At 42.0% G+C, this 26,654-nt stretch overlaps 1 protein-coding gene across 4 annotated transcripts in view; it reads left to right on the top strand.

Moving 5' to 3' along the window:
* The window catches only part of ATF6 (activating transcription factor 6), a 94,897-nt gene that overhangs the window by 60,823 nt on the left and 7,420 nt on the right, over positions 1–26,654 (top strand). For all 4 annotated transcript variants that reach the window (XM_074597185.1, XM_074597184.1, XM_074597182.1 and 1 more), the window contains exon 26: positions 13,991–14,075. In XM_074597185.1, the coding sequence (XP_074453286.1) occupies positions 13,991–14,075 (85 nt within the window). The remainder of the gene's footprint in view (positions 1–13,990; positions 14,076–26,654) is intronic.

Below are 26,654 nucleotides of genomic sequence, written 5' to 3'. Positions count from 1 at the left end.
TGTATTTTTAAAACACCTTTCTGTCTCTGACCTTAAACATAATTTCTTGCCACTGCTGTGAGGTGATACCCTCCATCTCAGTGAAGAGGAATTACCCTTGGAGAGATCGAGAGGTATATTCAGGTACCTTGAGCATAAGAGGCTAGAGGATAAGGGGCAAGAGGAGATCGCCAGAGACTGAACTCATGGTCAGTTGCTTTTTCCAGAAAGTTGAGGGATAAAAAAATGTTTCTAACAGGAACTTTCCAGTCCTTCTGATGTATGTCTGTGTAGCTGATTCAGCTTCCACAATTAGGAAAGATTTGTTGCTGCTAATTTCCTGTACATCTGCTGCGCTCTCAGAAGCAACGTCTCTCTGGCTGCAGATTAGAATCAGGCTGTCGCTGTCTGCTCTTGGGCAGTCGAGGGCAAACAGCAGCGAGCTGCGGCTGTCCCAGCAGGGAGAACAGAGAGGAGCACCCTCTGCTACTGGGCTTGGGGTTTCACTGTTGACTGAAACCTTCGACAGAGCAGAAATTTAATTTGCAGAACTGGGATCATTTCTAGATAACCTTAATTGCATCTATTTAACAATTATTTTGGCCGAGAATTTAATTCAGACTATTACTTTATTCTCTCCTGTCGTTAGTATTGAAGCTGTTCCTGGTTTTTGCCACTCACTGCTTTTAATTTATTTTGTTTCCTCCTCCATATACATTACCCTCCCCAGTGAATGTATTGCCAACAAGTTAGTAACAATCTCAGATCAACGGAAGGATGAGGAAAAGGGAGAAAGTCACAGTGACTGTGAGATGTAAGTTGGTGTTGTCCAAATGTCATTTTATTCCCTCAAACCACGTTTGAATACAGTACCCGATATCCTGGCTGCAAAGGACATGTACGTTCTTTTTGCAGACACTAAAATATGTTTTAAGATAAATCCCATGCTAGTTGTTCCACTCAAGCATGCATCTGCTCACGTTCAGTATTTGGGTTAATGAACAGTTTGGTTCTTTTCTACAATATGACGGACCATGTACGTACTTTTTAGAATAATTAGCAGCTTTGGTAAAATGGAGTTTTACAGTCTGGCAGTGCTACTATCCAAAACTTAAAATGTACATTCACCTGTGCACCAGTAATAAATATAATTGTTATTTTCATCAGGACATCTTTTGGATCCATTTTCTAAAGGCTGTCCTTCAGACTGAGTCCTGCATCTGCGTTCAAATTCTGGCTCTTTGGCTGAGCCATCAAAGATGATGGGTTTGTTGCAGTGACAACTGCAGGTGGTGTACTTCTTACCTTGCAGCTATCTTAATAGTGTGGAGATTCAGTGGGAGATTTTAGTAAATTATTTCTGTTGCTGCAGAAGGCAAAAAGACAGTAATTTCAAACCAGGGCTGGATTTGTGCCATGTGTTGTACGATTGAACATACTGTGATCAAATTAATTGCCTTGACTTAAAACAGCTTAAAGTCGGGACTCTACTTGACAGTTGTTCTGGTTAGAATTTTAAAGTTCTCTTTCATTCCCGACTACCTGCATGTGTGGGCATTTTTGCTCTGTAAACAAGGATGCTTTCTTCTGCTTTGAAAGGAAATGATTTTGGCAGAGGCATGTTCACTCACAGACTGTGGCCTTTCATGGACTTCTGTAGCTATTCCTAAACATTTCTCATGTGTATATAGCCCTGATTGCTATCAACATCTTTCTCCTACTGTCTTTTCATGAATGGCCTGCAAGTTAGTAAGGCAGGGAAAGGGTAAGGCAGAAGCATAATCTTGACACACCCTTCCAAATTTGAGACAAGGTCCTCGTGGATCTTAGAAATGGTGTTCAGAGGAGCCCTCTGGTCCAGCCTCCTGTGTGAGGGAAAGCTGTTGCCGACACTGTGAGGTTGGCTGTGGCATTGTCAAGTGGGCTCTGTAGACCTCTAAGGATGGAGATCTCACCATAAAGTTAGTTCAACGGGTTCTAGTACTTCACTATCCTTTGAACTCAGTTGGAAGAGAAAGCAGAGCACAGCCTCCTTAGCAAATGGATTTTAAACCACAGTGTTATGTTGATCCAGCATTTGGAGAAAGCCTGACGTAAATTTCTTTTTACCCATTGAGCTTCTGTTTTGTGGGGAATCTGATGTAGAGAGAAATCAGGATTTACAGTCTAGTCCATCTCATGATACTGGATCCAAGAAGCGTGGCCATGAAACCACGTCATTTTTTGCATTGGTTGGCGCTCTGCTTATGTGGCAGGGCTGCAAAGGCAGAACAGTGGGGAAAAAAAGGTGTGTGTAATAACATTGCCCACTCCAGTTTGTATTATGTGTGCTCTTTTGGGGCTGAGTCTCCAGTTGGGCAGTAATTCTGGGAATACAGAATTTGTCTTATGTAGAAGACCTGAGGTCTTGCAAGCAAATATAGAAACTTTGGGTTAACGTTTTGTCAGAGAAGCAAAGAATCTGGATTATATCCTTTTTGGTTTTCCTGGACCTTATTCACATGCCCTACCTAAATTACATGTTTTTGCAATTACAGATTGCAGTTGCAAAACTAATAGCCTGCAGATGCTATGCAAAAGCAGAGCTCTGCTGCAGTGAATTAGAGAAGGAGGGGAATTTCTTCATATGGGTAGTAGTAATAAAACAATTAATTCCTTTTGGGTCTTACAACTTCGTAAAATCTACAGAGATAATTTTGACAGCCTCAGCTGGAAGTTACAGATAAACTGCATTTCTGTGCTTATGTAGCCCATGGGAAGGACAGAAAATGCCAGAGAAACATAATTTTCAAATAATTTGGAGCAAACTTTTTTAAATTTTATGATACTAGGTTGATTGAGAGAGCCTGTAGAAGAAAATCTGATCCTTATCAAATGTAACAGGAGGAACTTTTCCACCAGTGCAAGCTGGGATTCTTTTTTGTCTTCACAGAAGCGCAGAACTGAGTCAACTATTCATATGCACATATCTTTTCCAGTTTATCTTGAAATTCAACTAATTTTCACAAATAACACACAAATTATCAAAGCGTTTTCAAGTCCTTAAAAGTCTTCCTATACAATTTTAACCAAAACTGTTTACTTAAACATAGAATTCTGTTCTTCACATCCTCTTACTTTGCGTTTAGGAATTTTTTTTTAATCTGCCGCCAAACCAAAATTACATCATAGCAAATGCATGCATTGTTCTTTACTTTTGGGCCTTGCAAAGCAGTTCTGCAGACAAGTTTAATTGGCTGACTTTCTGTCCAGTCTCTGCTTTCTTTTTCTTTCCTATACAAAGGAATAAAGACAAGGAATTTTTGTCTTTATTTATCTATATAAAATCTATATTTATGATAGAAATAAAGTCTAAACGGGGTGTCTTCACCTCATTCTCCTTTGCAATCAGACTGGCTTTGCTGTGCCTCATCATGTGCCTAATTAATGTACGTACACGCAAGCTTCTGCTAACTGTGATTTCCCAGAGTATGCCCTGTTCACAAGGGAAGGCTGATGGTGTTTTGTGCCTCTTATTTAGGATGTGTTGCAAGTCAAAAGTGAGATTCAAAAAGCTTGAATGGAAACGAGGGGGGTTCATCTTGGGTAATTTCAGAACGAGGGATTTGCAGAGGAATGGGGAGCTTGAGAATAGCTGGTCATTTTGCGGATGGTGTCGCTTTGTTAAGAGGCTGAAGACAGATGTTTTGGTAAGACAGAAGGTTAGTGGGCCTGTCTTCTGGAAGTGTGCTCATATTCTGATTCCTGAAGTGAGACAGGATTCTTTCTCAGAGGCCATTGGGTACGTTCTACTGTTTGACTAATAGATACATACTTATCAGCATATTTCAGTGTTATCTTAAGGCGTAATTCCTCCTTTTTGGCCTTACAAGTTGAGTAACCGGATTGTAAACCATAAGAATAGAAAAACTGAATATTATATCAATTTTTTCCACTTTTAGATGACATATGCTTTACAGCTGCCTTTAACGGGTCTAAGTAATACTTTGCATTGTAGTCTGTGGTGTATTAGAAGGTTGTTGTGTTGGTCTGCTCAAACCGTGATGGAGTAGTGAGATTCCCTTGCGTTTCTATTCTTGCTTTCTCAATCGTAATGTTGATCTTCTATCTGGAGGACCTGAGCGGGGTACCAAATGAAACAAAGGGCAGCAAGCTAAGCTAGGAGGCCGCAGGTTCAAACCAAGGAAAGGAAGCGATTCATACAGTAGAAGTAGACTTGAGGAACTTCTTGCCGAAATGCATTATAGATGCTATAAGTTTACATCTGTTAAGGGAAACATGTAACAGACTGGGAAAGTTTGGGGAAGAGAAATCTATTAATAGCTACTCAAACATATAGAAGTCATATCTTTGGTAGAAGATACCTAAAACACTAATTGAAAATGGTTGGTGGCTGGAAGACAGGTAGGGGAAAGTGTCATATCTGTACACACTGCTTGTTTCCGTCTCAGCAAGATGAGTTGGCTTTCCTTAGAGTCAGAGGAGGACGGCAGCAGCTCGAGCAGCAGCAGGAATGCCCAGCCCAGGGCAGGCAGGAACAGCTTCAGCAGCAGGAAAGATTAGTTTCCCTCAAGTCATTGCAAAACTGGGTACTCTGCTTTTACACCTGGAGAGATTTTTTTGTTCTAAAATAGAAGCGTGTAGTGACTGCTTGTTATGTCTTGGATCTTTTGGGAGTCAAGAGCTACTGGAGAGATGATTTGAATAAATGTCTCAGCCTGAGGCGTTTAAAAATGTAAACTAGGTCACTTTAATTTGGCTTCTGTTTTATAGGTTCCTTTTGGTCTTATAACATATATACATATAACAATATAACAATATATTGTTATATTTTATATATATATTATATATGTAGCAATATAACATAAATTCAATCCAAAAGGAGAAAGGACAAAAAGTAATTATTGCTTTACTGATGTTTTCTGTCTCTGCTTGTGAGCTGCAGGGAAGGACACAGTTCACGGCAGGCCTCCATATCCTTAGTAGCCTCCATAACCTTTTTAGTTCTTAATCCAGAAGAGATCCTTTGCCACTGGTTCTCCTTTACACTGAGAAAACACTTAGTGCTGACCTCCAAAGCTGAGCCCCCCTCGTGGACTTGCTGCAGTGACAAGGGAACACAGGAAACTCCTCCAAAGGAGGCTTGTGACAGAGTGAATTTTCCATTCCTCTGAGGTCTCTGGGATTTTCCCAAGGCTCTCTGACTCACAGCGAGGTGCTTTCCGGTTAGTTTAGTTTTGGAGCCTAGGCCATATCACATCTGGTAGTAGCACAGTTGGCAATAAAAGGCATTAAAGACTTCTTCATGAAAGGTCCCTCATGTGGGAACTAAACTGGATAGGAACTCCCTCTTCTGCAGGGACAGGGACCAGAAAGTGTTCCAGAGTGCAGTTAGGTGTTATTTATAAAAAATTTTCTGGGAATGTCAGAAAAGTGTAATCTTACACTACAGGACATTTTATTGACTGTGGGATTGAGCTATTTCTGGTAAAACGCTTAAATAAAACGCATATCTCATCACTTCATTGCTGCGTGCAAAGTATAGGCTGTAAAAAACACCTGTGCACAGAAACACTGGGATTGGAACAGCATCGGTGTGAATAGGAGCACTTTTGGCAAAAATAAAAACAGAAAAAGAAGCTCTATTCCCACCGCTTCTGGGAGCTTTCCTGTTATGGGACAGTTTGCCCTCCCCCCTGCAGTAGGCTTCAAACTTAGAAAAGTAATTAAATTCTATTATTAGGGACTGGGACTTGAATTCTCGATCACAAACTCTCTTTGGTATGCTGCAAAATCAAACTGTGTTAATACATGCTAGCTAACCTCAAGTTTAATATATGCAGAACTCTTAACTCTCACAAACTAAGTTAAATGGTTATTGTTAAACCCCAAATAGTAAAGCTACTGGGGCCTCCCAGGGTGGGCTGTCAAGAGCTGGTGCAGAGAGGCTGAGATCTTGTGAATTTTTATTGCGGCTTTTCTGTGGATTCCTTGTCGTCATTATCCCATCTTTCACCCGCTCCCATATTCATCTTTGCATGTCACGGATTCTGTGTAAGGATCCATGATGGGGTGAGTAAATCCATTTGGAATTATAAGGTCCACCTTTAAAAAATAATAGAAAGAAAAAAAAGGCACATCAACTTTAAAAAACAAGGCAGCTTTACAGTTCACGGTATAATAAGCAAGTACTGTAGCTGTGAGTCACAATTTGTGTAGAGGTTTTAACTGGTTTCCTCTCTTTTTTTCTCTTCTTAAATCTACCACTATGCTTTTCAGACATAAGGGTAAGACCGAACTGGTAGGACAGTGGTCATTTCAGAGGCACCCTCCTCTCTGTAGTGACTGCCCTGTTTAATGCACTCTAGGAGAGAGAGCAATATTGCAGGAACTTCTGGCATGTTCAGATGGACCAGCGCTGTATCCAGTGTGGTGTATCCTCAGGATGCCATATGGTTGCCATCACCCAGCTGAATCAATGGTGAAATTATACAGCCATTTCCTCTACAAATTTGTAAACTTTCATACACGTCCTCTTTGGACTGACAGAGGAAACCAGAAACAGATATGCCAAGACCTGATTCTCATTTACACCATGAGCTGGGCGATGTGCTTGGCAGTGTGAGGAACTCCTGGGGTAAATGAGAATCAGCCCCTAGGCCACAAGTGCATTGCAGTGAGTTCTCTTCCCTGGAGAACAGCCTCCTTTTGTGACCAGAGAGCTGCTGAAGTTCAGCCCTGGCTCTCTTCAGGGTCGAGTTCCAGCTTCACAGGTACTCTTTCCCAGTTAAGAGTCGCGTGCCAAAGGCTGCGCTGCTGCTCGGTGCAGGTTCCCTGCAGGTGGCCTGTGTAGGAGATCAGGACAGAAACCTCACATCGCTGGCAACAGCCAGACAGTCTGAAACAATTATTTTGAGATTTTCAAAAAGTGTGAAATCTATGGTTTATGAAAGAAAAGCTGGCTCATTGGCTCTGTCAGCCCAGGGGTTTAAAAAGTCCAGCTCCTCAGAGGACCTGTGCTGGGCAGTCTCTGCAGTTGCATGCAGCTTTTAGGGCCTGTGAAGGCACATTTTTGTTTCACAATCTTTGTATGGCCAAAAGCATAAATCTAAAGAAGGTCCAGTGTCATCTCATTGACCTGAAATCCCTGAAGGTGTTAAAAAAAATAGGTTTGCAAGACGCTACGTGCATTTGATGCACAATTTTTTACAGTCAAAACCCCACTTGCCTTCTATCTGTTTCATCTTGAGATCACTGGGCGTGGTTGGATAGTTAATAGATAAGCTTTTAATCTATCAGGATACATTGAACCCTGCCAAAAGCAGTGCCATTAAAGACAAATATTACCCACAGCAGCTTTGGGGAGCTGCCAGCACTTCAGTGGGATGTAGGAAGCTCCTTCCTGTATCAACAGTGGTTGTAATATGGTTGTGGAATCACAGCGTGAAGATTCAGGCTGGAAGAGACTGAGGCATGATTCCCTCCGAGACCTCTTAGTCATAAACAGAGATGAAAAAATGCCCAGCTACAGTGTTTGTTTACTGTAAGAACCTTCTGAAGCTGCCTGGACAGAGTACCCTTTGGCATGCCCAGGCACTCGGCTCTATTTGCCCACTTTGCTCTGGCAACTGTCTTTGTTAGTTGCGATATTCTAGCACAGAGCTGGTCTCCAAGGCAATGGTAAAGATCAAATCTCCTCATCAAGGCAAATTACGCAAAAAGCACATTAAGGTTTTTCCATTGGTATTTTAATCCAGTCTCCTTGGAGCTTTTATTCCTGTAAAGTAACAAATGTCACTTGTTTTTGAAAACATTATCCTTAGTTTGTCAGAGGTGGATCTGTAAAACGGAGAGCAGGCTCATTTGGACGTCTTGACAAAGTCTTTGTGAGAAGTGAGTTAGGGCCTGTTTTGCAGGAGGGGAGGCATGGCTGCCACAAGGATCACACCTATACTTTGCAAGGGTACGTGCTCCAAACCACTGGGAAGGGTCAGAGGCATGGCTTGCCCTTCAGTAGCATGCAAAACATTTGCGTGGGCAGATGTGCTAAATAAATTGTAATAAAGCACATTTAAATCAAGTTGTGTCAATTATTTTCTAGTTGGTAAAGCTTTTGCCCGAGACATTAGGAATGGTCTTTGAAAAATACTTACCTTTACCTCAGTACAGCAGCTAAGAGGGTAAGAAAAATCTAGGGGAATTGATTTGACAGATAAGTAACCTCAAGGGTAGGAGGAAAGACAGCTCATGCTGAGAGTGCAGAGCCTTAGCAGGTTTGGAAATACGTTCCTTTGTGTCCCGTGTCGCTCAGGCATCCCTCAAATGCATGCACATCTCCTCTAAACATTCCCCATAGCACTGGTAACATTTTCCTCCATCACGGGCATGTTGCAAGGACTAATTCCTTTGTGTTTCTTTCAAACACCCAGAAATGGAGGAGGAGCTCTGCAGATTGCCCATAGCTAGGTAGCATACTGCTCCCCGAGGAAGCGTCTGTTGCTGGGTGTAGTGTTGCTGATAAGACATCCATTGCAAAAGCCAAAACAAGCAATATTGCCAATTCTAATAATTTAAAAGCCAAGAGTCCAGCTTATGAAATTATGATAGTTTAAAAAAAAATAAAAAATAAGACCCTTGAGTAGCATGTTTACTCTCTGTTTAATGAAACTTTGTGGTATGCAGTGATGATATTTTCTTTATGTCCTTTAACTATGAGATTTAGAAACAATTATTTTCTTGTTTAAAAATGAAAGCTAAGATGCTTGCAAGTTGTCACGCATCCAGGTAGTAGAGACTTTGAGAAGCATACCATGTGTCATGAGACTCAGTCTGAAGCTGCAGGAGCAGCCAGTTTTGGAATAATCTAGCACAGTGGAACAGGATTTCCATTGCCAGTTGACTGGGGGGGTTAGAGATACATGAGGCTCCAAAGCTAAATCCCTGTTAGAGCCCTGACAACACTGATCTTATGCAAGAAGCCTTAAAATCTTTATTGCAGTTCCATGTGTCGTCGAGTCCAGAAGCAGATCAACAGGCACTGAAATAGCCAGCAGAGATTGTAAGGAAATTCATTCTGCAGGGGCACTTTATTTCTAAACGTTTACAACTCTGGTTAATTATATTCTAATTATATAGTGCTCAGAATGTTTTATGGTGGCAAGGACTTAATAAATATGATTATTATAAGAAGTTTAACAAGTAACAGCTTCAGACTTTATCCCCAGGAAAAAATGTGTTTCTGTATCCCAGCTCATTAAATTAAGGTAATACGTTTGTGGCTGGATTTTTAGTATCTATATCTATATTTATCTGTCTGCCCCTCTAATCTGGCTTCAATATCACCAAACTGTAGAGATACTCAAAAGCAAAATGAGAATGGTAGAGCTAGGGTCTCGTTTGAAATATTGTCTTTCCAGGCTGATATTTTTCCAGTCATTCTGCCAGCAGCCTCAGGTCTGCATCGTCTATTTAAATTGTCATCTCATCTAAGTGCAAATCTTGGCCCAAGCTAAGGCCATCTGTTGTTGGGTAATAGTCGTGATTTATTCTGCCTCTGGTTGACGTTCATGCTCATGGTCCAGATGCTGACTTGTAAGATTTGCTTTTATTCATTTTCAGTTTTATACCATGTGTTAATATTACAAACAGCGTTTTAATTTTAGATATTTTTGTCTAGCGCTTAAAATTAGAGATGAGTAATAGCATCAGCCTCCCCCTCTGGGATGCAGTTCAGCATACTTGAGAACAGGACAGGACAAAATATTTTACATGTTAGAAATACATTCAAACAGTGTTTCTAAATGTTTAATTTCACTAAGCCATATACTCGCTTATGTTGCATATAAATAGTTAGGTATTGCTTTCAAATGAAAGTTGGGGGCTATTTGAAGACTTTTGGACTCAAGAATGCTGTAGATAACTGTAGATAGCTAAGTTTTTTAAGGCAAAATATTTATGATACTCTGCAGCATACCAGCTGTTATCTTTGCCTTCAAAGTAGAATCATGGTAATTATGAAACTTTGTAAGTTAGGCGTGATTGTCAGACGGACACTCCTGCGTATGAAAGCTAAAAATTATTAGGGAGATGGGTAAATCTCCCTAATTGCAGGTTTTAAAAAATGGCTCTTTTTAGTAGAGATGGGCAGTACCCAACTTCCAGACAGTCTGCGCATCTTGCGCATTGGCTCTCGGTAGCAGTTTGAACTTACGGCTGACTGGCTTTTTATATGTCTGCTTCTCCAAAGTTAGTGTTGAAACACTGGGGAGTTGTGCGGCAACTCCAAAGCCTATTTGGATACACAGATGTGAGTGTAAATTAGTTCATATTCATTATTTCACTATGCTGTGGGAGCAGGAGTCTGGATTTTCCCTCCCACGCTGTTCCAACTGCTCCAGTAAAACAGAGGAGTAGCAGGTGAATTGATACATGAACATACCACTTGGGTGTGTAGTTGTAGGAGACATTTCAGACTCTGGAAACTAATGGGAAGTTAATGTCTTGGGTAGCACAGCAGCTTCATCGAAAATGGTTCTCTATGCACTTTGTTTCAGACGCAGTGAGTTGATCTTGTCGGGCTGTGTGAGGAGGGTTTGCTAGTAACAATGCATAGATAATAGGTATCAAAGTTTTTGTCTGACCAATTTCTGTCTCTAAAAGGATTTTGTGTGGCTGAGCAGGATGTGTTGGGCTGCCATGATGCGTGCAAAATAAGTTCACTTCACTAGGTTAGAATTATAATATCAGCATTTTATGTATCTGTTCTCCTTCTTATTTCTCTTTGATTTTGAATGTCTGTAATTGTGGTCTAGAAAACAATGCTCCTTTTGTTTCTCTGAATCAGGGAAAGAAGACTGGGTGGGATTCATTTAATACAGCTTCAGGTGTTTGGACATTGGTTGACTGGTCTGAACTGGACCTCATTATCGTGATACTCACTGGAGAGCAGCAGGCTTCTCTGGGGCTCCTGTCATGTCCTGTGCTCTCCTAGTGTAGGGCGAAATACCTGCTGGAGTTGCCCCCTTCAATTGATTGGTCTACCAGAAAATGACTTGGTGGTTTTGTTTTAGGCCAGAATTATGAGGAAGCAGAGCAGATAGTGGCGAGCTGCTCATTTCTTCTTTGCGGCTCTTGAAACATCATTCCCAGAAGTCTATAATGAGTTGCTATTAAATCTGCGTCCTGTTATTTACAAAAAAATGGCTTCTAGGTGAGGTGGAACTAAGAAAGATGAATTTTACATCTCATTTTCAATACAAGGTTTAGAATAAAGTAATGTTTTCAAGCAGGTCAGTTCGGTGGAATCTGAACCTGCCCAGCAGTAGTAGTGCACAGTTTGTCTGCATTGTAGTCATGGAAATGAAATTTGTTAACTGCAGAGTCAGTCTGAGCCAAGTCTTTGAATTTAACCATGATAGAGGAGATGCAGCACTGGTAAAGGCCAAGTCTGAGATGTTTGCACTGCCTCTGTAGTTACCGTAGGACCCTCATGAGAAGTTGGCACTGCCAGTGTCTGTCCCGTGGACTGCAAAAAAAGAATCACAGGATCATCAAAATGGGTAGAGAAATCCTCTGGTGGTGCCTAGCCCAACCTTCTCCTTGAATTGGAATTGTTGCTGACACTAGATAAGGGCAGCCGTGGCTTTGTATGGCTGGGTCTTGGAAGCCTGCAAGGACAGAAATCCCCTGACGTTGTGCTGACCTGCTCCAGGATTGCACCATGCTCTAGGTGAAAAACTGTTTCTGAATGTCCAGCCTGAACCTCCCGTGTTGCAGCCAAGAAGGTAATGATACAAGAGGCAGCTGGGGAATCTTCCTAATTTTGTTGCTATCCAGAAATTTTGAATTTCAGTCATGACACTGCTGTTAATTTCTGTAGAGGTACTCTGATTGTAAAGTCTTTGTGATAGTTCTTAATACATTTTATACATACAGTAAGTAAAGGTGCCATTACCATTAATATGCAAAAACAGTCCAGCATCAATCTTCAGATATGTTACAGATTCACAGGTGATCATCTGTGTAGTACTTGTGTTTTGCTAGGTAATGGTGGTGTAGATTCTCAGAAGCATTGAAAAAGAAAAAAAAAAAACAGGGTAAGCATTTTTTAAGTGATGTTAAAAATAATCATCAAATCATGACAAGGACATTGTTACAATATGGGGTTTTAATGGACATCTTATCTTTGGCCTGTTCCCTTGGGAACACTGGATTTCAAGAACAGTTTTTCTGTAAAGTTCATCATCTGACTGAGTGTTGTCTTAATCTCAGTGGTTGGGCTAGGCACCACCAGAGGTTTTCTCTACAAATGAAATGGGAATTACATATGTAGTCTGAGAATTATACCAGAGTGGTTTTATAATTTTGGTACCAAGATGTTTTTAATTACAGCCATTTGTTGAAGTAATGTTTTCTTCTCATGGTCAGTCATTTGGTTTTTTGGGGGATTTTTTGGTGGGAAAAAAAGGGAGTGATATTTCTGCAATGTATCTACAGAATATCTTGATATATTTAACACCCAACTTTATGTGTAACTTAGTTCCCTGAATCTTAGTGTTTAGATATTAAAATGGGGAAAATACAGTTATGCTGACATTAAGAAGTTAACAGCTCTATCCTGAAAGAAGTCTAATTCCATCTGCCAAAAAGATAACCTTGACCAAAAGCATGAGATGTTTGTATGCCTGTTCTTATCCTTAACCAGGGAGCTGAAGGGCTGCATGGAAAGTTTCAGATTGCTGAGTTTGTAAAATATCATGGGAGTTTTACAAATGGGAAAGCATGAAATGGGATGAGAGCATCAAACTTGTTTCCTCTTTTTAACCATATGAGATAGGTGGCTGGGTCTTGAAAAGTGAAAGGCGGATGTTCAGATTTGGTTTTAGGACAGTTGCAAAAAGTACTTAATGAGTTGTTCTACACGTTTGATATCGTGGCACGTGCTGGCTTTTGTTCTCAGAGACACTGGGAATGAATTTGGCATTGCTGGGAATGGGAAAGGGGCAAACAGAGGCTGTGAAAATAAACTTTTCCATTAATTCTTTAGGGCCTGGGAAAGATACTTAGTGATTGGCAGGTTTTTGTTTTGCTTAGAGCCTGAGTTAGAAATTTCAACTCAATTTCTTAATTATGTAAACACAGTCTTTTGCTCCTAATTATTAGGAAGCTTCCCTCAGTAGTCTTTCTTTGGTCCATCTAGATCAGCATAGCACGGTAATATGGGAGATGGCTGGACTAGTGCTTTGTGTTCTGTTACTTCTCTTGATAAGGGAAGAACCATATTTTCCCAGGTTACAAGTTGAGCAATTTGAGTTCAGCAACAGCAAAAAAACCTGAAGAGAGGCTGCAATTTTTTTGCAGGTCAGGTCCATATCCAGAGTGTCTCCTGCAGATGCCGCTTCTACTGCTAAAACCCAGGGTAGTTAGTTTGAGCACGGCTGTCTTACAGCAGCACTCAGCCACCTCACAGCTGAGATAAGCTACTGAAGCACAGCTTTGCTGTCAAACTTCCCTGGTAGGTTTTGTCAGCAAAGCTTATATTTCACACTCCATCACAGCCCTGACTGATACAGTCCTACTGCACAAGGTGTGTGGTATAGAGCTTGACATAGATATAGCAAGATGTCATTTATATATAAAGCAGACAGCACTGCAAGTAAATGCACCATTTCAGCAAAGCCTTTAACCACATGTTTAAATATCATTGAAGTCAAGTTAAATTGCTTTAATCATATATATAAGTTCTCTGTTGAATGAAGGCCTGATAGGAGTTTCCATCTCTTTCCACACGGTCAAGGCTTTTTCATATTCTGCTGCATGCAGTAGGGATCTCCTCTTGGTTACACAGCCTGAGCAATTGCTGTGACTTTTGGAAGACTCCCTCAACGATTTGAACTTGTTAAGATGTTTTAAATAGTCTTATGTGGAATGCCTGTAAGACAGAATGGAGAGGAATTTTCCCGGCTTCGTACTTCCAGGGTAGATTTAACACATCTTTTCCCCTGTTTTCCAGGACCACCTGTTATTGCCAGCCACCACACATAACAAGACCAGAAGACCAAAGATGTCTATAGTGTTGCCAGCTGTAAACATCAATGGTAAGTCCAAAACATGAAAGAGAACGATAGAATTATTTCAATGAGATGTGCCTGACTTGTATATAGAAACCAAACTTAGACCAAATGTCTGTCGTTATAGCTTTGACAAAGAAGTCAAACTGGTCATTACTGGGCTGTAGTTGCCAGGGTCCCTGCTGGAGCTGGGGTGCTGGCAAATCACCAGTGCCTGGTCACCGAGACTGTAACAAGAGGCTACGTGCCTTGGCCGGCAGTTCTGCAGTATCTCATTCTAGCTCCTTCAAGGACTCAGGGGTGGTGCCGTCCAGTCCCAGTGATTTACACACAGCTGATTAAGGGTTACTTGAATGTGATCTAGCTTCTCTAACTTGGTGGCTGCAAAGATCCCATGTAGTGTGGAGACTGTCCTCATTCTCTCATTTGGGTTCCTCCTATGCCTGCTCGACAGGGCAAATTCCTTGGCCTTACTGGTCTGTTAGAGTGCTGACTGCCTTCCGTTGGCTTCCTCAGCTGTTTACCACTCTGTTATACAACACTCACTGTGAGTGGGACCTCTCTGCAGTGGTCAGGATTAATAATCATCATGTTACAGTGCTGCAGGACAGCAGAGGAAGCAGCCTTGCACTAGAGTCCCAGGCTTATTAGCGAACAGAAATGTTCTTGATCTGCATTTTAGTCCCACATGAGAGATAGGACATGAACTGTATAAATATATTATTAATTCATATGGTGAGGAGCTGCCAAGTTCGGACATGTTTGGGGCACAGGGTCACTGTCACAGTCACCAAACGCATTATGAACCCTGTAACAGTGCAAACTTTACTTTCTGAATATCTGTGCACATAATGCTTGTTTAAAACTTACGTGTTTTACAGTACAAGTGAATCATAAACCCAAATGTTTTTGTTAAATTCAAGTATGCCGAAAACATTGTCTGATGATGTAAATTTCCGTAAACTATGGGAAAAAAAATCCGTTCAAGCTTTCAACATTTTGATAATTACATTTTCCCATGCAGTACAGTAAGTCGAGTGTGATAATCTATAACCAGCTGTGTTAGGGGAATTTTTATTAGATGTATCAGAATTATTTTTGGCATTTATCTGCCTGAAGCTCCCTTTTCATGTCCATTACAAAAATCCTTTTCTGGCTGAGCTGAATTATCACGTGCAAATGAGCACTTTATCACTTGAAGAACAAACACGATTTCTAAATTACGAAGTATTTCTTCCTAACATGTTGCTGAGTCTTGTTTTACTTGAAATAACTTTTCAGTTGTTGAAGTAAATATAATTTGGAAAATACACATCAGAATCCAGTGACAAATCTTATCGTTTGTTAATAATGAAACATTGTGAAATTATAGTTACTTGAGTTCCTTGGGATTTTTCTTCAGGACATCAGCATAATCCAGGAAATAAAATAATGTCCAGGGATTTGGGCAGGGATGTTGAAACAGATGAGACACAAGCATAGCATTAAGTAAACAACGACATCAAACACAGCTTTCTCTGTGACACTCAGCCAGGTATTAGGAAAAAAATTACAAGATGCACAAGAGCCAGTAGGTAACTTGGCTTGATTTTTAATTTGATTATTAGTAGGTTACGTGGAGGAGACAATTCCCTAAAAAGTTCTGTCTGGAGAAGAACCCATTTCTCTCCTTTGAGAACATTGCTCCCCCACCCTCGCCTCCGCAGGAAAGGAACAGGCATCTGGAAGTTAGCTGACAACAAAGCTTTTCTCCCAGCTGTCTGCTGTTCTTTTAAGCCCACCTTAATTCTTTGTCCACCTGCTGAGATTTGGCTGCTAGAATAGGACAGGTCTCCCTGGGAGGAATTGGGAAAACTTTCAGTGAAAGAACTTGTCCTCTCCTGCCTGTTCTTGTGTCTCAACCAAATCTCTGTGGACAAAGGGAAACCTTTTCCTCTGCCACTTACTCGCCCTTCCTTTTTGCTACCACAACCCTGGCAGAGGAGATGAAGGGAATGCAACTGAAGTGGCCTTTGCTTTGAAACTTTTTCGGAACTTCATTTCTTCCACTTTGTGCAGCTTTCTTCTGCAGGATCTTTTATTTTTCTGTGTACTAAAGTTAACCCATGACACTATTTACAAACATGAAACAGCTTGCAGTTCAGTCGAGAACCCTTTGAACTGCTTGAACAGTCTTTTCCCAGCAGGACTGTCATCCTTTTCTGATTGCGCTTTGATTGCTTGAGTGCCTTCTGAGCTCTGCTAGAGACTCTGCCTTTAGCTGGCTTGAGCCCTTCCCAGCACCAGCTGCAGGAACAGAGAACAGGTACGGACAAAGATTAGGAAGTAAAATGAGTTGTCATTCACTGTCCTACATCACTCTGCATGGAGGTTAACAACATGGTTCTGTAAGATGGGCCTGGCAGTTTTCATCAGTGTACAATGCAGAATCAAGTTTACAGTTTGAAGAGTTCTTCTTGGAGGGAAGAGTTGGGGCAAATCTGGCCAGGGGCAGTGCCGGTACTTTGCAGCTAATGGCAAATCTCAGCAGAAAATTTTGTAGTAGACGAGTGTGTGTATGTGTGCATTCAATAAGATGGAAGTTTAAGAGAATATTATTGTACAAAGCAATAACGGTACTTTATTCATTTTCAAGATAAAAACTTGATAAAAACTATGGAGTAGTTGTATGTTGGAAAAGAGTAAAAATGGCCATTACCTTATGACTTCCTCTTATGTGCTTGTGCTCCTGGTCAGCTTAGATTGCCCATTCCCCTCTGTGAGCATGAAGGTAAGCGATCAAATTCCCCATTGAGGGCTTCTCTGCAGATGACAGAAACATGTTTAAGTATTTAAATATGTTTAATATGTTGACATATGTTAAATATATTTAAATATTATTTAAAAAAAAAAAAAGTAGTAATTCCTTACATGTTGGCAAATGTAACCCCTCCCCTCTTGCCCTTTTACCAATTCCTTCTTCCCCACCCTGTTCCAAGCGCCTTTCCAAGCTTGCTGGGCCACCCCCCGCCAGTTCACAGCCAGCACTTACTATCAGCTCCTCCATTTCTGCCTCCCCAGATGCTCTTGCTGCCCTTTACCCTCCTCCTATTTCCCTGCTGGCTGTTGTCCCTCAGTACAGCTCCCCCGTTGGTCCCCACAGCCACCTATGTCCACGTTTTGACGTGCCTCTGCCCAACAACAAAGCCCCAGCATTTGTGGACGCAGGTAGCACTCAGAAAATTTGCCTGATGGTACCTTAAGGACCTTAGGGTTGGTAAGCCTGGAGGGAAAAAAGAACTGGGTAGTCGTCGTCCCAGTGTACATGGTTTTGGGGGGCACCATTGGTGTGGCTTTCCTGAGAAGTTGTTCCAAGAAGAAATATCTCGCAGTTTCTCGTGGGAATGAAAGCCAACTGCAAATTACAGTTAAACTCCAGCTTTTGTTTTTAAGCAAGTCATGTTTGTTATGCTGGATTGCAGCTATTATTTTAGAAATCTAACTATGCACTTGAGACCAGTTAAGTCTCCAGTAGATTTCATTTCTAAATTTGCTTTTATTGTAATTCAGAGTCTTGTTGGCTCATTACACCAATTCCAAATTGACGTATAGGCGGTGCCTCTCTTGAAGTTTAAATGAAAACATCTGCCATTAGCCTTGTATTTACTTAACTGCTGTAAAAAATGCAGCGGGTTATAACATCGATCTTTGGATCAAAATAATCTATAGAGTACAGCATAGCTAAGTCACTCTTCCTACCCCAAGTACAAGCCTTTTGTCTCTGCAGGATGCCTGCAGTTCTGTGGCTCAGCACGCACCACCAGTAGTCCTCTCCTTGCAGCACACAAAAGTAAGAACATATGTACAGTCATTCAGTGTAGGAGATAGCATTCGACATTTAGCCCAAGAAGCCACTTACATAATGCATTTCTCCCTGGGATTAGGTTAGATGCTCTCACATCTTGCGCTTTCTCTTGGTAGGAGCAGCTGTAAACGTCTGTGCAGGTGTGTATTCACCATGAGTACTGGTGGCCACAGCAGCAGCATAAAGACCAAAAAGGCCTTTTTTTCTTCTTAGGATCCCTGTGCAAAAGAGTTCCCTGTGTGTGAAAGTCCTTCCATCATTTGTTCTCTTTAAATTGGGAGTTGGTGTCTCCACTCTCAGTCAAACAAAAGTAAGAGACCTGATGGGTCTCTTACCTATTGGTAAGTAGGTACTGGTCTCTCTCACCTACTGGTGAGATCCAAGGCTCGTTTTCTGCGAATTAGCAGCCATGACAGAGAGAGGTTTGAATTTCATACAAATATTCTGAGTGGGTCCTTAGTTTGATGTCACACAATGGGGCTTGTCTTCAGCCTGCCTTTGAGATAGTTGTTTGTGTGCCTGACTCTCTATAACTTGCATGTTCCTGGTTTTTAAGGAACCCTGTTCTCTTAAGGGTTGGTTTTTTTCATCAAACACAACAGCAAAATACTCTCCTAAATGCAGAAATTTACTGTGAATAGGATGGCGAGTTCTGCAAAGTCCATGTGCTCTGTTGTGTTGGCTAGCTCTTCAGCATCCCCTTCCTTCCTAGCATCCGTCATCATACTAATGTAACAGACTTCAAAAGTGCTCTGAAATAATGCATGTTCTAATTAAAATGGTCAATAATAAATCTAGTGGTAAGGCTTTTTGATCAAAACTGGAGGGATTTCTGCCATCAAGCAGCATGATTATTTGCATACAGCTACAAAGAATGTTCTTTCAACTGACAGCCACGTGCAAAAGCCACTCACAGATGTCCATGGCTGGTAGCAAACTGTCTGTGAAAAATCCATAAGGCAAACAGAACCCACACAGGCTGAGAAGGAAAATAAAAACAAAAGCTCTTTGGGAAGTGACAATGTTCTCTAAGTTCCCATGTCTTGGGGTTGAATAAATAAAGTCTCCAACTTCCTCTGCCTTTCAGGGTCAAGCAAACAAAAGATGCCATTTCCGTCTTTTGGAGCAAGAAGCAGAATTCCCAGTCAGCCATTGAATGAGGAAGGTCTAAAACAATACATACCGCTTTACAGCAGCTGTCTTCCCTGAAGGTTGCTGCTTAACATTTGGGTAGCCTTCTCTCTCACTTTGAATAGCTTCAGAACAGTTTCCAGGAGGCTAATGGCCCCAGTTATCTCTAGCTGTTGTTGGTTCATTCTTCTCTTCGTGCTTAGAGGCCAAATCTTAGTCCCTGTTGCTCCCTTTCACAGATGCTGTCGTTGTCCCCATACTGAGAAGCTCATGACACTCGAGTAGGTAGAGAGGATTCCTCTCGGCTACACAAGTATGATCTGTAGAGATACTTCTCTTGTTGTTTCTGCTTTTATATCTGGATTTTGCAGAAATTGCTGAGAACTCAGCACAGCCTTACCAAGCTATAGAGCATGAGCAGAAGGCTCTGGAAATTGTACATGTAGGATTACGGTCTATCTGTGAGATGGAAGAAGGGTGGCTGCTAAGGGTTTTGAAGAAGGTCACTGAGAATCCTTCAAAGCATCGAGACCTCTGAACCAGGATGTAGGAAAATATATCTGAGAATGTCTCCATGCTGTAAGTCTACAGGCCATTTTGAAAATGCCACTCTTCTACTTCTTGAGCTGCCAGTTGAGGAATAAAAGTAGTTTGGTGAAGCCTGACCAGGGGAAAATCAGAGCCATGGTTAGCTTTCAGTTAGACCTCACTGCAACAGCCAGTTACTGAGTCTCGACTGAGAAACAGCGAGAGCCTGCTGTCTCCTGTATGCAGTCGTGGACAAACAGCATGTCACATTACAGTGGTTCTGCTGTAATTAGGATGGTTTGCTAATGTCACAGATGTACTTCAACTCTCGTGCTCATGTAGTAGAGGTCAGGATTGAACTTGGGGCAGAACAGATTGTATCAAGGAATTTTAACCATAGATTTTAGTCGTATTGTGACATGTTGCTATTCTCACTCTTGTTCTCTTTTCAAAGTGATATTAAAGCGCAGTTTATCAAAACAGAATAACCCCCTCAAACTTGAACATTAGAAGTGGTCATTGCCTAGATTCAATATTAAGTAGAAGTTTTCAACAGATTTGGTTGTCTCTGAGAGATTTTGCTCTCCCCAGCCATTGTCTGTTGATATATGTTGTCTTTGACAGGATGGAGAAGATTAAGTTATTCAAAAAACTATGAAAGAAATCGTTCAAGAATCTGCACACAAAAGTAATGGTATCTGTGTCACTTGAGTTCATGTTTATTTAGTTAGACAGGAAATGATCGAGAAATGAAATCATAAAGGCTTATTCCCCAGTGACTTTTGATAATGAGCTGTCTACCTAAATTGCTAAATAAGTAACCTATTTTTATGTATTCAAAAGAACAGGAAGATGATTTCAGATGATCTTCTGTGCCTTTTTGTCCCTTCGTTAATACGAAAAAGAATATCTCTTGGGCTTTGTGTGATAGAGCAGGCCAAGTGTGACTGGTCTTCCTTGGATAGACAGGGTAAATGCTACAGATGGCATTTTCTTGGGAACACACTCTTCATGGAGGGGGTAGAGAATGTGTCATAAATTAATTTTACTTCATCCTTAGTATTTCCAATGCCAGTGTCAAGTTATTACATCAGATTGTTTTGTCCATATAAATGACACACTTATATAAAATCCACAAAGTAGAAGAAAAAAGAAACCCATCACCTTAACTGCCAGCATGGATGCCAGTATGGAGTTGCAGAAGGAGCCACATTCAGTTTAGAACTGGACGAGTATGTGTCTCGCTGCAGAGACCCTATCTTCTAGATGTTCGTTAACTCTGAATGCCGATACTGCTGTGTAGGTGTGCTCTCCCACCAAGCTTTACAGAGAGCACTGCACCCGAGAGCTGTGCTGCAAAGCAGAGAGAAAATTTTCATCCCGAGCTGTGAGATTACTGTCACCATCTTGGCTACGTTGACCTGTGTTTGTGCAGCACATCATAACTCTAGCCTCGAGCCCAGCTGATCTGCCTTAATACATTTTCAAATGTTGTAAATTCAAGATTACATAATTCCTCTTGGTGTTAAATTATAGGCGGCAAACACAGTTTTATGTTTGTGATACACAGGCCAACTCTGATTACTGGTAGCTCTTTATTTCTGCAGTGATCTGAAACATAATTATCCATAATGAGCTCACCCTGTAAAAACATAAAAAATTGCAACAGTGCTGGTAGAGGAGGTTCACATTTATGAGTTCTGTCTTGAGAACATCACTGGAGTAAACCTTGAGATTAGTAAAAACACAGCAGTCTGAGACAGTCTTTTTCAGTGTTTGGGTTGCAGTCTCTAAGGAGATTGCTGCCAGCGGGGACAGGAGGCTGTTGCCGCCTTCTCGTATCCCAGGTCCAGTCCTCCAGGCTTGATCCTTTGAATGAGGGTTGCTGTAGGAAAACGTTTGAAAAATGCATCCTGAGCATCTGAAGAACGTTTTCAGTTTCAGTCATCCACCGCTTCATTGGAAATCATCTGCATCCATCCTGTCTTAGTCTGTAGTACCCTGTAGCAGCGCCAGGGGAAAAGACCATGGCATATCCCACTACAGCACAAACGTCTTCTGGGTGAATGTGGATGGATTGCGATCCCGATTGCCATGCTCCTCACCACGAGGAAGGAGCCACCTCTGTTTCAGAACAGGATTCGTACATTAAAGCTGTAAATCTCCTGTTGCTGTAGCTGGGAAACAGAAATCTTTGAAACAGAGGTTTCACTTTTATTGGTGTGGTGTGTTCAGATAGGCACTCTGCAGCATATGTATATGATTTTTTTTTTAATTAACTGGCAAATGCGTTGAATCAGAGAAGCTCATGTGGAGGAAAGTGCTCACCCCACGCAGACAGAAGCTTCATGGAGATGGTGTTAAAAATACTCTTCTACAAGCAAGAGCTGATCACAGTACCTAAATAAATGAGGTAACTTTATGTATCCAAGTGAGACAGGTGGAAAAATCAGCTCACTCTTTGGATACCATCCAACCTATAAAGACATTTCAACTGTAAGTGAATACAGGCTCACACCAGCCTTCACTCTTCAATCAGTGAGACGCTAACACTAGGATACAAATGATACTGGGTGGCAGATGAGGTGCATTTCAGTGAAAAAGTGACGCTGCCTCTTGAAAAAAAATAAATTCAAATAGTTAGATTAATTTTATCAGTAAGTGCCTACAAATTGAAATGATGAAGTACATACTACGGTTCAAAGGTAAGGGCGAAGTAAGAATAGGAAAAAAAGCCCAATAGGGTAAAATGTTGGCAAGTGGTATGAAAATTGATTGAAGATTAAAAGCTCGGTGCAAAAGTCTTTAAAAGGACCCTAAAAAAATCCAACAGGCTTAAGTAACACATTAAAGTAGATTCATAGAAGAAAGGAGACCTCTTTTAAACAATAGACTTTGTAGCCAAATGAGGGAATAGAAAACAGAACACTATTTCTGGCAGATTAAATGTCAAACCATAAGAAGTCAAGCCAGAAAAAGATATTGAGGAACAGTGTGTCTGAGGCATAAAAAAACCCCAACAACATTTTTCAGAGGACACCTGCTAGGGAATCTCTAGTGCTGGTAGAGGACCAAGGTGTGAAAGAGCACTTAAAGTCAGCACTGTTGAAGGAAGGAGCAAAAAGTTCTGGTGCTGGTGTTAACCACTGAGGCTGTATAATTAGCAGGAGAACGGCAAGTGACAAGTGAGGCAAACTTTTTTAAAATGGCCTCAGGAACTGTAAAAAAATGAAGTCTCACTTTTGCACAAGCTGGCTGAACCTGTGAGAGTTGATCGTGCCTGGGGTCGTACGATAGATTGGGAAGAGCTAGCACAGCTTCTGCAGAGGAAAATCTTGCCTTAGTGCTCCATCACAGGCCTCAGAGGAATTGCGAGTGTGAGGATAAGGGTGGTCTCCTCAGCACAGTTGCATACCTGAGTGTTCCAAAAATCTTGGAAAAAAGGAGTTCTTCATAAACTGCTAAAAGAAAGAAAGTTTTTGTGAGGCAAGAGGGAAGACTCACTTGTGGATTGGTTTCTCCATAAAAGATGTAAATGAAAGGTGGAAACAGATGGTCACATTTTGCAGTGAAGGCGATGTCACCAGTAGACTCCCACACAGGTCCATGCTGGGGTCCCTGCCCCTGCATCTCCAGGCACAGCTGGAAGATGTTGGGAAGCAGTGTAATTCTGTCCAGCAGGTAATGCTTGGTGTGAAAAAATGCGAAAGAATTTACATGGGAAAAGCGTTCCTGACCAAGCATACAGTGGCAGATAACCGAGCTGTTATTGCTCAGAGAGCCACTGCCCATCCTTCCCCAGAGTGTCAGGTTAGACAAGGAAGAAAAGCAATATAATTTTTTAAAGGGGGACCAGAAAACAAAGCATGAACCACCTTTACAGCCCTGCTGAATCCTCATCTTCAATACCATGCATATTTATTTGGTCATAGATGTTTATAGATGTATAAAACAATGAAAGATGCAGGAGACAAAGCAACGGGAATGAACACTGAGTGTAACAGCTTCCCTGCCACAGTGTCTACTGAATTTGGCAGCAATGGCTGAGGGAAGGGTTATAACAGAACATGAAGAACCATGAATAGTGTACATAAGGTGTCTGGGAAGCAAGTACTTACTATTTCATGTGTTACCAAAAGTACATGTTTGCCCTGACTTTTGCTTCTGCTGCTGGTCACTGTTAGAGGCAGAAGCACAGGTTGGATGGGCCTTTGCTTCCAGGACTTTGCTCTCCTGCCTTTGCAGAACAGCCATCCTTAAGCAGTACCAAGCCTGGAAAAGGAGAGCAGCCAGTCCACCAGCACAGCGGGAAAAGGAGGAGCTTGCTAGCATCTAAAACCAAAGGTAGCGTTGGGCCAGAAAGGTTTTCCAGCTCTAACAGCGTCTGTAGGGTGCTAGACACATGGTGGGGACCAAAGGGAACATGCCCATGCCTCCCAGTCCCTCCCTGCTGCACTCAGAGGGAGCAATCCCCTACATGCTGTCCTGGGACAAGCTGTCCAGCCCTTGTTCTTGAAAGAAGCTTCTACTGGAATGCCTTTCTAGGCTACTTCTCTGTGTACAATTATTTGTCTAGTAAGTAGCTATGTCTGGATTTGCAGGCTGTGTGGGGAGTTTGTTTATACTTCTTGTGCTTCCCAAGGAGGCACAGAATGGTTCTGCCTGACGGAGTTTCTCTCTCTACAGCCTCCATCCTTCACTCCCAAGAGAGCTTTCTGTGCAGCACAACTACTTTGCCCCTTGTCTTTGTTCTCTCTTCTTTTTTTTTTTCCCTTTTCATTAGCATTGCCACAGCTGGTTAGGTTTCAAATAGGGCCATGCTGCAGCAATGATACCCTGCAACAACACGCCAGTGCTGTCAAAAATGTCTCAGTATTTCCAAGAAATACTCTACCTCAGGGAGCTTTAAATTATGTGCCTGGGAGGGTCAACGTTGGTGGTTCTGATCTTCTCTTCTTGACATAGCCACTGTCTCCCTCTCCAAAACAAAAGCAACCACAGCAGATCCACACTGGGCGCTCTCCTCTATAGCTCATGCTCTTTCTCTTAGAGTGAAGCGACTGTGCGGCATGAAAGAAGACTGGAAGGGGAGGTGGGAGAGCAGGTTGGAAATGATCCCTGGGAAGAGCCAACTTTCCTTCCCTCTCCCTGAGACCTCCTAGTCTGGACCAGGTACTGCACAACACATCTGGCACAGATCTGCCACTGACCACGTTGCCCACAGGCACTGGCCTTTTCCAAAAATCACAGTGGTGTAAGCTAAGGGCACTTTGTGCTCCTCATCCACAGCCAGTGTCGATCTCTCCTGTGGGTCCATTATTTACTTAGGAAGCCACAGAGAGCTTGTTTTCCTCCCGTTTTCTTGCTTACCCCTCGTGTCTGTATATGTCCTCCTTGGATAGCCCCTGGCACCAGTGCTCCAGCAGCTTAGACATGGGGAGAGACCCTGTGTCCTTGCTGTCAGCTTGTGGCTAATCAAAGTGACTTTGATTATGTAGATCCAGTGTTTCTGATCATGGGCCCTGTTCCTGTATGCATATAGACCCATCAGCCTGGCTCATTGTTTGAGAGGTGCTAGGAGACCTGGAGAACTGAAATGCCCAGGATCTCACTTAACCTGTTTTCAGGGACTCAGGACAGCTGAGTCCGCAATGGTGAGACCATTGCAACTGGTTTGTTTGGAGGCAGTTCCAAGCAGGCATTTGATTTTAAAAAGAGAAGTTATTCGGGTCACAATATAACTTTCTCTCTTGCCTCAAATAATCCTGTATGACAAACAAATCTGTAAATGTTTTAGGAACCCGCTGCGTTCTTGCAGCGAGTGTATTTTTAGTCTTTGTAGCTGTTAGAGTAGCACTGTTTCATTTATATACTTATTTGGTAGTGTATACCAACCCTTCAGATGGAAACATTGTCCAGATGTGCTGGGTAGGACAGTCAGGGCTGCTCAGTGGTGATTAGATGGAAGATTGCAGAGTGACAGAGCAGAGAAAGCCCCCTGAATTATGCCTGGGGACAGCTGCAGCCCTTCAACAGCTCAGCCCCAGAGCTGCCTGCAGCCGGTGCCCTCGTCTTCTTCTGAACCTTGTGCTTTCTGGACTCTGTGCTGCCCTAGACATGAGCTTTGTTTTGGGATAGGGCAGGTTGCGTTATAAATTGTTTGGGTAGTTTGGTGCTAAATCATTATTTAAACCAAACTTCAGCATCATCAGCTTGACGCAGCTAGCACAAAGCAACCAGGTACTGGAACTCATGTGGTGACTCTTTGAAAGATGTGTAGGTTCCTGCTGGTGTGATTGATGGGACCGCGGAAGGGGCTGTAAGGGTAAATTAACAGTGACGCTGACTTTTTGGAATCTGGTGTGGCGAAGCAAGCTTTCTTGTTAGATGGAAATGTAGAAATTATAAAGGGCATGAGTAGCTCTTCAGCGAAGATGGTTTTAAAAAAGTTGGTGGTTTTGTATCACCTTACGCAGAGATAATTCCCTGGCCCCTAACTTTGACATCAACTATACTGGTTTCATGGGTATCAAATTCACGCTATGCCGTTGTCCACGAGGAAGGGATGATTCTTTGGCCTTACTGACAAAGACAGGTAGTTAAAGTAAAGATGAGGCAGGTGATTTTCCTCCCTGTATCTTATCAGCAGAAGTGAGGACATGTAGTCCAGACCTATGTGGTCAGCACTAGCTTAACTGTACATTCAGTGAGCACAGTGTGGGAGTGGAGCTGGGCAGGTTCTGACCACTTTTACAAGTCACCTACTAAGAAGACAGCCACTAGGTATGTGGGTTATCCACCATAAAGGCAGTTGGGACCCTGGAGAAGAGTTTTAGGATTGGGAGATGGCAGATCAGTAACCCAGGCCCTGAATTATACAGTATTGGTCTCACAGAATGTTTTTTGGATGGGATTGCCAGGGGTAAGGCGAAATTCAGAGTTGATTTAGTAGAACAAGGGTCTATCAATGTACCTAAGGTGTGAGCACATCTTCAGAAAGCTGCAAAGCACTTCCACGGTGGTTGGTTGCAGCCTTGAAACACTTCACCAGGTCAGGTGGTATTTCAGGGGAGCTCCATTGCAGCTTCTCTGCAAATGATGCA

This window comes from Larus michahellis, chromosome 8 (assembly GCF_964199755.1).
Source record: "Larus michahellis chromosome 8, bLarMic1.1, whole genome shotgun sequence".
NCBI lineage: Eukaryota > Metazoa > Chordata > Aves > Charadriiformes > Laridae > Larus > Larus michahellis.
This window is presented reverse-complemented; position numbering and strand designations above follow the sequence as displayed.